This window comes from Manis pentadactyla, chromosome 5 (assembly GCF_030020395.1).
Source record: "Manis pentadactyla isolate mManPen7 chromosome 5, mManPen7.hap1, whole genome shotgun sequence".
NCBI lineage: Eukaryota > Metazoa > Chordata > Mammalia > Pholidota > Manidae > Manis > Manis pentadactyla.
In genome coordinates this window covers 44332697-44345095 of record NC_080023.1, presented here as the reverse complement: position 1 = coordinate 44345095, position 12399 = coordinate 44332697, and the positions used below count along the sequence as shown (strand labels likewise).

General features: G+C 35.2%; 1 protein-coding gene across 8 annotated transcripts in view; it reads left to right on the top strand.

The window, feature by feature from the left end:
- Positions 1-12399, top strand: part of CLOCK (clock circadian regulator) — a 157924-nt gene that overhangs the window by 130613 nt on the left and 14912 nt on the right. For 6 of the 8 annotated variants that reach the window (XM_057502237.1, XM_057502235.1, XM_036895296.2 and 3 more), the window contains 5 exons: positions 341-430; positions 3473-3625; positions 4477-4686; positions 5382-5587; positions 8849-9092. In XM_057502237.1, coding sequence (XP_057358220.1) covers positions 341-430; positions 3473-3625; positions 4477-4686; positions 5382-5587; positions 8849-9092 — 903 coding nt within the window. The remainder of the gene's footprint in view (positions 1-340; positions 431-3472; positions 3626-4476; positions 4687-5381; positions 5588-8848; positions 9093-12399) is intronic. The other 2 variants (XM_036895298.2, XR_008997738.1) reach the window with 2 other exon arrangements.

Genomic DNA, 12399 nt, shown 5'->3' with positions numbered 1-12399 from the left:
ATCTTTCTTTTTGTGAAGTACTTGTCAAACATCCCAGTCCTTTTGTTTATTTTTCAGGTAAGATATTAGACTATTTTTGAATTTTGAAAAGCTGATAATTTAGAGCCATTTTATATTTAATTTCAAATACTGATCACTTTCAGTTAAGTCAACTTTTATTGAGAGCCATACGTGTTATGTGGCAGATGTCTTGGAAGATTGAAAGATAAGTAGGAAAGATAAGAAAAGTCTGAGGCAAATTGTAATTCAGTTATAAAGATACAATGGTGATATTACTGGTGGAAGTACTCATGTATGGGACTGATTGTCACTCCAGTGTCTTTTTTTATTTTGCTTTTAGTCTATAAATTCCCAGTCTGTTGGTCAGTCATTATCACAGCCAGCGATGTCTCAAGCTGCAAATTTACCAATTCCACAAGGCATGTCCCAGGTATTTTTTGTTTGTTTATTTATTTCAGTGGAGTATTTTAAAATGATAAATTCCTTTTAAGCAAATACTGACTTTTAAAGCTACATACTTATTCATACAGTGAATCTTAGCTGTCCACATTTAATCTAGAGGTAATGCAATTGTCAATGATTGTACAGACCACTGGTCCTTAGTAGGCAAAGGCCAGGGTTGCTAATTGTTTTTCAGGATGCATGACAATTTTACACAACAAAGAATTATCCTGCTTAATATGCTATAACATACCCCTTGAGAAACACTATAGACAAAAAGATATTTAAGATGAAATATAGCTGGTCATTTTGTTCTTCCTGTGGATTTTGGAAGAATCAAGTAATTCTATTCATGTAGTTATTCGTTCATTCATGCATACATAGGACATTTATTGAGTTCCTTGTATGTATCAGATATTGTAGGTGCTGGCATTGCAAATATATCTATAGTCAAAGGTTTTATTACATCTAGAGGGAATGACAGATAACTACAATACAGTATCATATAGTCTATACTCAAGGTGTATCAACTGATATGTGAACATGTTAGATGGACCCTTAATGCAGCCTGAAGAAATGAAGAAAACTTTCTGGAAAAATTGTTATTTGGGCTGCATCTGGAAGGAGGCCTAAATATAGATACTAGGAAAACAAAGGAGAGGGTATTATGACAGTGACACTAAGTTACTTTTGTCTGTAACTTCCCAATGTGTAATTTATGACTCCGCACTCATTCAGTATCTCAGACACATTAACAATACTATAAAATAGTGGAAAAAATCCAGAACTTTTCTGTTTTATTTGGTGTAAATATACCTTGACTTAACAGTATCTTAATTTCAAATGATGATAGTTAACAGTAAGTAAAAACATTTTTCTAAAATTACCTTTATCTTATATGGTTATTACTTAAATTATACATATACAATTATAGCTGTTATACACTATGACACTAGCAGACGTATATTAACAGTATAATTATGTAACAATCATAATCTTGACTTCCAGCAACATATGAAAATGTAAGGTATTTATAACAGGACTGTATTATTAAATATGTTTTGTAGTTGTAATAGTTTTTATCAACATTGAGTCCTCAAATGCTTTTTATTCTACATAATTTTATGTAAATATTTAGACATACTTGCAATATTATTAGTTCATTAACCTCAGGACACTGAGTAAGCATTTCTTAATATTTTAAAGGGATATTTTCATGAAATAGGTAATATTCATGTCAAACATGTTCATAAGTATTCAAATCTCACATTTTATTCAGTGTTCAAGTCAAACACTGCCCTTTAGTTCTATGATTTTACTTGCTATTGTTCTGCCTTCTGTGTTTGTTTCTTATTTGTACTTAATTGAATTTCTGTAAGTGGTGAGACAATGTAATGGTTACCAAAAGGGAGAAATAACTTCAGTTAGAATAAATATATTTATATGACATAAACATAACATTTCAAAGAATATTTTAAAAATAAAGGCAAGGGGGAGCTGTACTACATTTTGTCGTATTTTCTCACGTCTAGTATAATCTAATGCAAAATATAATCTGGTTATTGTCAACTTTAGAAGTCAGAGTTACATACTTTGAAAAGTAATATTCAGTATCCTTAGTACCAACTTCCAAAGATAGAAGAGAAAGCTTTTGGGGGGCATTTCTCACTTTTAGATACAGTTCATTGTATAAGATTATTTTAAGATTAAGACAGATTTCTAAATAAGTGCAATGCTTTCTGTTCTTATACTGTATCGTATGCCAAATATTCATGAAAAAAATTTAACCTGTATAGACTTAAGTGGTGAATCCACAAATATGGTTAAATTTCAAGCAGTTGTAAACAGAAGCTGCTTATGATGCAGGTAAAAAACATAGCCAAGTAAATAAGATTGAAAACCCTGGAAGTAGAACTTCATGTTTTCATCCATGTATGCATTCATTCATTCATTCATTCATTCACAATTGGTTAGTCTTATATAAAAGCCTGTGTATTGTACTTGTCTGAGAACAGTTATAGTTGAAAATATGAGTAAAAATGTTTCAGTTTTACCTGTCAGATTTTTGTAACTTTCCAGTGATGTGTGCAAAGAGGACATTTTAGGAATGACAGAATTTGATAGGAATAACTACTTTTTTATTTATTTGATAGGCTACTTTTTTTTCATTTACTAAAGGGTAGAAATTAAGTCAAGTACTATAACTTGTTCTAGCAAGTGGTGGAGCTACAATATGAATTCAGGTCTCCTAATACCAGTGTGTTCTTTTAGTCAATTAAGATTAAATCAGAAGTCAAAAGCCATAACAGAAACTTGGGCAGGGTTAATACAAAACATTATTAACTGGTAACAGGGATTAACTACTAAGAATATTTAAAAGTACTCTGAAGAATACAGGAGTAACAAATGTAGAGAGTAACCACTAAACTATAAGTAACAGGGGGAGTATCCAAGCAAGGAAAAACTTTGAAGATTTCCCCAATGGTCCTAAACTCCTTCTCCAGGCTGGGCTGAGATTCAGATCCCATTGGGGCAGGTGTATTTGTAGCCATTGGATGGTAGGAGAGTTCTCTGGGGTGCCACAGCCTACAGCTGGAGTGCAGGAAGCCGTCTGCTAGGGTACCAGTAAAATTTTCTGGGGATCTGCCCTCTAGGATGCCAGTCAGTCTTTCTGGAAAGCCAGGTGCTGGGGTGCTGATGAGACTCACTAGGAAGTACCCAGTGGCACAAGAATAAGAAGAAAAAGCACCAGAACCAGAAATACAAGCATCTCCCTTTGCATTATTCCTCCAGCACCATCTACTGATATGACTAAGTTTTCACCTGCTGACAAAGGAGAAGTATTTATAGGGTCCAGCTCCAGTATCACAAAGCTGAGCAAAGATGGGTAAATTAGGACTGAGAGGCAATACATTGGTAACTGGCATAAAATTCTTAGCTCATCATATACTGCTTACTTTTCACATTGCACAATTATGGGGAATAAGTGATTCTAAAGTATGTTACACTTTTTCCATACGTGGTACTTCAGTTTCAGTTTTCAGCTCAATTAGGAGCCATGCAGCATCTGAAAGACCAACTGGAGCAACGGACACGGATGATAGAGGCGAACATTCATCGGCAACAAGAAGAGCTAAGAAAAATCCAAGAACAACTTCAAATGGTCCATGGTCAAGGACTGCAAGTTAGTTATTATTATGTTTGAATACAAACAAAGCACATCATTCACATTTGGATTTCTTAGGAAAATTGACTTTTCTTAATTACAAGTGAGATGCAAGAGATACATTTCGTAACTTAGTTCAGTAAATACTCATTGGTCTTACCTACTCATACTGAGTGAATTTACAGTCTTTAAAGATAATTCATTCCTAAGAGTATTTCCATCAACATCCTTGTTTGTCTAGATTAAAGCCATCTTTTAAAAGTCTAATTTCTAGTAAGCCCAAATACATAATATAAAAGTAATATTTTTACATAGGCTCTTAAGTACATGTACATACAGAATTTTTAAACCAATCATCAATCATTGATTTAATAAAATTCCAGTAGGTATAATTCAAATCAGTCTTATTTGATCAACTTGTAAGACCACTCTAAAGTTAATGTCTATCAGAGGACACCAACACTTTGGTAAAGGGAAACTTTAAATGAAGACTGCTCCTGTTTAACACCATACATTATAAATAGGAAGTGACTACAGAGGTGCCAGTCCACCACCTGTGAGTAGCACTGAGTTAGGGTAATGCTGGATGAAAAATAAACAGCTCCCCTGTAAAATGCTCAAAGAAGTGGAGATTTTGAATTTTATAACACTTTTCTGACATATGGAAACATAGAGAAGAGCAAATATGAAGTATTATGTTTTATTCAGTAATTATTTTAGCTAATTGTTCATTCCAATGATTTAATCTTGTTACCTGCTTTTTAAATTTATATGGTAGCTTGTTTTTGCTTCCTTTTTTTATAACTTTGTCGTTCTTCTTTGTTTTTAATTTACAAAACTAATTTTTAATTTAATCTTTATCTTTAAAGATGTTTTTACAACAATCAAACCCTGGATTGAATTTTGGCTCTGTTCAGCTTTCTTCTGGAAATTCATCTAACATCCAGCAACTTGCACCTATAAATATGCAAGGCCAGGTTGTTCAGACTAACCAAATTCAAAGTGGAATGAATGCTGGACACATTGGCACAACTCAGCATATGATTCAACAGCAGACTTTACAAAGTACATCAAGTCAGGTAACACTGAGTACACTGGGCTATGGAGTGTTCAGTGATTGTAATGTATACTACTGCTGGAACAAAAGTAAAGCTCTATCTCAAACAGTACCATATTTAAAACTTGACTATTAATAACTAGATAGTATTGAGAGTCATCATTAAAATATTTTATGCCAAATTGTTAAATGTTAAATGCTTTCATATTTTGACATTTTAAGAATTTTGCAATTTTTTAAAATGAACATACAGACTACTTCTGTATGTTAAAAATGTTTGACTTGCAAAAGAGGCTGACCAGGAAAAATGTTACATGTGTGCAGAATATATTGTTAGGGCAGTGATGGTTTAATTAATATTCCAGGAAATTTTGGTAATTGGTGTTCATCTCTGACCAAATTCCAAGACTCAAATAAGATATCTGAGAAATGTCTGATGTCAGTCATTCACTTTAACAGAAATTTTTCATGTATTTTTATATCATCCCTATTTAGTTCATGCTCCTTTTCTAAAGTCATAGCTTATACCTTCCAGCAAGATATTGAAGACTAATTCATTCTCGATTACTACAGGTTATTCCTTTGTGGTTAGATTTATTCCAGAATAATATGTCCTGCCACTTCTTTCTCTATGAAGTCAACTATTGTTAAAATGAAAGACACATACCTCCTGAAAAAATTTTTTCAGTTAATCTATCTGTAAAATCTCTTTTCTAGCAGAGTCAACAAAATGTACTGAGCGGGCACAGTCAACAAACATCTCTCCCCAGTCAGACACAGAGCACCCTCCCAGCCCCACTGTATAACACTATGGTGATTTCTCAGCCGGCAGCTGGAAGCATGGTTCAGATCCCATCCAGTATGCCACAGAACAGTACCCAAAGTGCTGCGGCGACTACCCTCACTCAGGACAGACAGATAAGGTAGTTGTCATATTTCATTAGTCATTCCAAAGTTGTAAATTGATTGATTAATTAATAATTTGATTTTAAAAACATGATTTTGTTTGTTGCTCACTCCAGCCAGCATTTTTGAATTTGAAACAAAAACAGTGAATGTATACATGAAGGATTTTATAATAAAAGAATAATAATAAATTTTGTTTCCTGTCCAAAAATGTGCTACCGAATATTGTAGATCCAAATCCAACAGCATACTGTTGTATGAGTGAAGAAGCTGCAGGATCTCAGAAACAATGAGAGCAGGGGGAATTCATTGCTTTCCTTTTGAACTCAGCTCCTTCAAGTTAAAAATTTGTACAGGTTTTAGCTCTAACATCCTGAAAGAAAGTATTATGAATGTGTTCCATAGCAATGTAGAGGACTAGTTTTAAAGCCTGGGGGAAAAAATCCATTAATCTAGAATGCTGACATGCATTTTGGCAAAGCAATTTAGCAACTATTGGTAGACATGTTTTTTGAGCGGGGGAAACATTTCAGCAAACATTTTAGTGCCTACTTACGTGAGTATGGCACATTCCTTGTCTGAAGAGAAAGACAAGACTATAAAAGCCATTGGAAGATAAACAAATCAGTATTATTTGGTGTGATAAATACTTTTACTAGGTCTTTAGACAGGAGAAAGTGAGCAGTTTTATGACTGAGGCAAGCAAATAAAGAGAGGAGTGTGGTCGCTTCACAGAGGAGGGTCTCAGCCGGAGCCTTTTACAGAGTGCAGCTTTGGGTGTGCTTGTGGCAGGGGGCCCAGGGAGCATGTTCTAGGCAGAGGAAGCGCTATGTAGGACACCACAGAAGTGACAGTTAGGCAAAAGCAGTTGGAAAAATGTCTTTTGGTGCCACAGATAAAGTATTCACATCTCGTATTTACTAGTGAGCAGCTGAACAAATTAGGTACTAGTTTCATTTAAGATCACAGAAGAATTAACACTTCTGTGACTAAGCCATTTTATAAATATTGTTTCTTTGGGTTTTCCTCATAAGGAAATTTTTTTATTCTTTTATATGTATTTTTTGCATTAAATAGTACATTTGGTCCTGAAGTACATATAGTATTTTCAAGATTTAGCATGGATTCACAGTAGATTTATTTTGTCTTGTGGAACATAGAAAGAATAAAGTATGTATCTGTACTAAATTTAATATTGTTAAGGGCTTTAAACAGTTTGTAATTGTAGTTATGCTACATCTACAGTAGAGCCATATCTCAAATTTCCTCATAGTAATGGCCAGAATAGGCAAATAGAAATAATATTGTTCCCTGAAGAGGCATAATTTTGGTTGTTCTTCTTTTATTGAAGAAAATAGAAGAAGGAAGGTCAGGGGGAAGGGGGAATATTAGTGAATCCTCACCCAGTGGTTACTGTGATACACTGATACATTTATAAACTTACTCCCTGTTAGAATGTCATTTAGTTTTGGATAATGTTTATGAGATTAAACTCGCAGTATAATATCTTCTATAAACCTAGAGTTTTAAATTTTTTTCTTATGAAAGCTTTAAGTTTCTTCATGATTAGCAAAAATGAACCATGTGCCACATACATCTGACTCCGAAGGGCCTGGTAATTTTATTAAAAAAAAAACAAAGTTAACATTTTTTTAACCAATTAAAAATTTTTTTTATTGTAAAATATATATAACAAAATTTACTATGTTAACCATTTGTACACATAGAGTTCATTGGCATTGAGTACATTCACAATAGTGACCATCCCTACCACCCATCTCCAGAAACTTTTCTTCTTCCCAAACTGAAACTCTTGTACCCATTGAACAATAACTGCCCATTCTTCCACCCTAGTTCCTAGAAACTACCATTCTATTTTCTAAGTACATAAGTGTATGAATTTTTTTTTGGTATCGTTAATGTACAGTTACATGAGGAATATTATGGTTACTAGACTCCCTCCATTATCAGGTCCCCACCACATACCCCATTACAGTCACAAGTGTATGAATTTGATTACTCTAGAGACCTCATATGTAATGGAATCATTAAATATGTCTTTTGTAACTGGCTTATTTTACTTGGCATAATGTCCTCCTGGTTCATCCATATTGTATGTGTCATACTTTCCTTCCTTTCTAAAGCTAAGTAATATTCCATTGTATGTGTATACCACCTTTTCTTAATCCATTCATTCATTGATGGATGCTTGGGTTGCACGCATCTTTTGGCTGTTGTGAATAATGCTGCTATAAACATGGGTATAAAAATACCTGTTTGAGTCCCTGCTTTCATTTTGAGTATATATGCAGAAGTGGAATTGCTGGATCATACAGTAATTCTATATTTAAATTTGGGGGGAATTAACATACTGTTTTCCATTATAGCTGCAGTTTTATACTCCCACTAGCAGTGCACAGAGGTTCTCATGTCTCCGTATCCTTGCCAACACTGTTTTTATATTTTTCTGTTATTGTTTTTATATATATATATATATATATATATATATATATATATATATATAATAGCCATCCTGGTGGGGGTGAAGTGCATCTCATTGTGGTTATTTGCATTTCCCAATTTAGTAATACTGAGCATCTTTTCATATGTTTCTTGACCATTTGCATATCTTCTTTGAAAAAATGTCTATTCAAGATGCTTGCCCATTTTTTAATCAGACAGTTTATTGTTGAGTTATAGGATCACTTTACATGCTCTAGCTATTAACACCTCACCAGATATATGATTTGCAAATATTTTCTCCTCTTCTGTGGGTTGCCCTTTCACTGTGTTCATAGTATCCTTTGATTCACAAAAGCTTTTAGTTTTGATGTCCAGTTTACTTTTTCTTTCATTGCCTGTGCTTTTCATATTTTATCCAAGAAATCATTACCCAATGTGATGTCATGAATCTTCTCCTATGTTTTCTTCTAAGAGTCTCATAGTTACAGCTTTTACAAAAAAAAATTTAGGTCTTTAATCCATTTTGAGTTAATTTTGGTATATGGTGTGAAGTAAGGGTCTAACTTCATTCTTTTGCATGTGGTTATCAAAAAAAATGTTTGTAACTTTGATTATGTTTCATTTTGCTATATACATTTTTGTTTTACTGGTATCCCAAAAAGAGTCTTCAAAAACATGAAACAAAATTGGAACATAGAGTTTTTAGAACAACTGAATTGGCTTATCATTGGGTATTATCTTAGGGAAATATTCAGCCACTGCCTTTTATAATATGCACTTTACACTTCTGACTCCTCTTTCTTTTTTCTTAACAGATTTTCTCAAGGTCAGCAACTTGTGACCAAATTAGTGACTGCTCCTGTAGCTTGTGGGGCTGTCATGGTACCTAGCACCATGCTTATGGGTCAGGTGGTGACTGCCTACCCTACCTTTGCCACACAGCAGCAGCCACAGACATTGTCAGGCACACAGCAACAGAGCTCCCAGGAGCAGCAGCTGACTTCAGCTCCACAACCATCTCAGGCTCAGCTGACCCAAACGCCGCAGCAGTTTTTACAGGTAACTCTCCCCGTGCAGAAGTTGTCCCAAACCCATTTACTTTTTTTTTTTTTTTTTTTTGTAGATAATTATTTTTTATTGAAGGGTAGTTGACACACAGTATTACATTAGTTTCAGGTGTACAACACAGTGATTCAACATTTATATACATGATAATTCTAGGTACCAGCTATCACCATACCAAGTTGTTACAATATTTTGACTATATTCCTTATGCTATACATTACATCCTGGTTACTTATTTATTTTACAATTGGAAGTGTGTACTTTTTTTTTTTTTTTGTGAGGGCATCTCTCATATTTATTGATCAAATGGTTGTTAACAACAATAAAATTCTGTATAGGGGAGTCAATGCTCAATGCACAATCATTAATCCACCCCAAGCCTAATTTTCGTCAGTCTCCAATCTTCTGAAGCATAACAAACAAGTTCTTACATGGAGAACAAATTCTTACATAGTGAGTAAGTTACATGGTGAACAGTACAAGGGCAGCCATCACAGAAACCTTCGGTTTTGCTCATGCATTATGAACTATAAACAGTCAGTTCAAATATGAATACTCATTTGATTTTTATACTTGATTTATATGTGGATACCACATTTCTCTCTTTATTATTATTATTTTTAATAAAATGCTGAAGTGGTAGGTAGATACAAGATAAAGGTAGAAAACATAGTTTAGTGTTGTAAGAGAGCAAATGTAGATGATCAGGTGTGTGCCTGTAGACTATGTGTTAATCCAAGCTAGACAAGGGCAATAAAACATCCACGGATGCAGAAGATTTCTCTCAGAACAGGGGGGTGAGGTTCTAAGCCTCACCTCTGTTGATCCCCAATTTCTCACCTGATGGCCCCCCTGCGACTGTGCCTGTCTTAGGTTGTTCCTCCCTTGAGGAATCTTACCCGTCTCTGGCTAACCAGTCATCTTCTGGAGCCATACAGGGAAATGTAAAGTTGGTAAGTGAGAGAGAAGCCATATTGTTTGAAAAGGTTAGCTTTTCACTTCTTTGCATATTAATGCCCTGTGGCTTCTATGCCAAGCATTTGTCTTGAGGTGTCTTTACCACTTGGAAGAATTATGATACTCGGTAAATTCGGTATGAGGCACGAATTCTATTTAAGGGTTGTAATTAGGAAGGAAGAAGAAAAGCTATAGAAGTAGCAGGCGGAAGAAAACATGGGAAGATTGATTATTTCTTTGACATATCTTCTTGTAGAGTAACTTCAGCATGTATAGGTTTTAAACTACTAATTAAAATGCGCACACACATTAACATAATAGGAGTATAGTTACATAACCAAAGCATACCTGTAATTACCAGCCATCTCCAGTGAAACCAAGAAAACCAGTTAGGCACCTTAGGCATTTGTGAAAACTTATCTATGATATGGTGGATATTTTCCAACTGAACTTGAACAGTCTGAGAGAAACCAGACAAATTAAAACAACCCATTCCTGGGGACTGTTCACATCCCATATGTTCTTTTAACAGTAAATAGTCTGTAGTTGGAAGATTTTGGAGCGCTACAATTTGCACTTCTCCTAATTCTTGGTTGAGTTCCAACAGTATAGATCCAGTCAAATTTTTTGTTTTACTGTATGCACAGGCCAGCTTAGATATCTCCTTCTTCATTCCCATGGCAAGTACAGGAACTGTTGGGATAAGTGCATCTAGAGCTGTAGCAGTGTGTGGATATTTGTTGGGGTTTTTGATGATCATCTTCTGGCATGAGTCTTCCAGAGAGTGCTGATGTTGGAAGTTCTTTTTCATATCATATCTTAGTTGATTTTCGGGGTAGCCAAATTAGGCTTTGATCCTCTGTATAAACACAAACAGGACCTATGCCTACACTTTTATATGCCCTTTATACCCTTGTGTAGAACTCATTGGAGGTCACCACACAGGAACTGCCTTTTTTTTTTTTTTTTGGTATCATTAATCTACACTTACATGACGAATATTATGTTTACTAGGCTCTCCCCTATACCAGGTCCCCCCTATAAACCCCTTTACAGTCACTGTCCATCAGCATAGCAAAATGTTGTAGAATCACTACTTGCCTTCTCTGTGTTGTACAGCCCTCCCCTTTCTCCCACCCCCCCATTTATGCTAATCTTAATATTCCCCTTCTTCTTCCCCCCCCTTATCCCTCCCTACCCACCCATCCTCCCCAGTCCCTTTCCCTTTGGGACCTGTTAGTCCGTTCTTGAGTTCTGTGATTCTGCTGCTGTTTTGTTCCTTCAGTTTTTCCTTTGTACTTGTATTCCACAGATGAGTGAAATCATTTGGTATTTCTCTTTCTCCGCTTGGCTTGTTTCACTGAGCATAATACCCTCCAGCTCCATCCATGTTGCTGCAAATGGTAGGATTTGCCCTTTTATTATGGCTGAGTAGTATTCCATTGTGTATATGTACCACCTCTTCTTTATCCATTCATCTATCGATGGACATTTAGGTTGCTTCCAATTCTTGGCTATTGTAAATAGTGCTGCGATAAACATAGGGGTGCATTGGTCTTTCTCAAACTTGATTGCTGCATTCTTAGGGTAAATTCCTGGGAGTGCAATTCCTGGGTCAAATGGTAAGTCTGTTTTGAGCATTTTGATGTACCTCCATACTGCTTTCCACAATGGTTGAACTAACTTACATTCCCACCAGCAGTGTAGGAGGGTTCCCCTTTCTCCACAGCCTTGCCAACATTTGTTGTTTGTCTTTTGGATGGCAGCCATCCTTACTGGTGTGAGGTGATACCGCATTGTAGTTTTAATTTGCATTTCTCTGATAATTAGCGATGTGGAGCATCTTTTCATGTGTCTGTTGGCCATATGTATTTCTTTTTTGGAGAACTGTCTGTTCAGTTCCTCTGCCCATTTTTTAATTGGGTAATTTGTTTTTTGTTTGTTCAGGCGTGTGAGCTCTTTATATATTCTGGACGTAAAGCCTTTATCGGATCTGTCATTTTCAAATATATTCTCCCATACTGTAGGGTTTCTTTTTGTTCTATTGATGGTGTCTTTTGCTGTACAGAAGCTTTTCAGCTTAATATAGTCCCACTTGTTCATTTTTGCTGTTGCTTTCCTTGCCCGGGGAGATATGTTCAAGAAGAGGTCACTCATGTTTATGTCTAAGAGGTTTTTGCCTATGTTTTCTTCCAAGAGTTTAATGGTTTCATGACTTACATTCAGGTCTTTGATCCATTTTGAGTTTACTTTTGTATATGGGGTTAGACAATGGTCCAGTTTCATTCTCCTACATGTAGCTGTCCAGTTTTGCCAGCTCCATCTGTTGAAGAGACTGTCATTT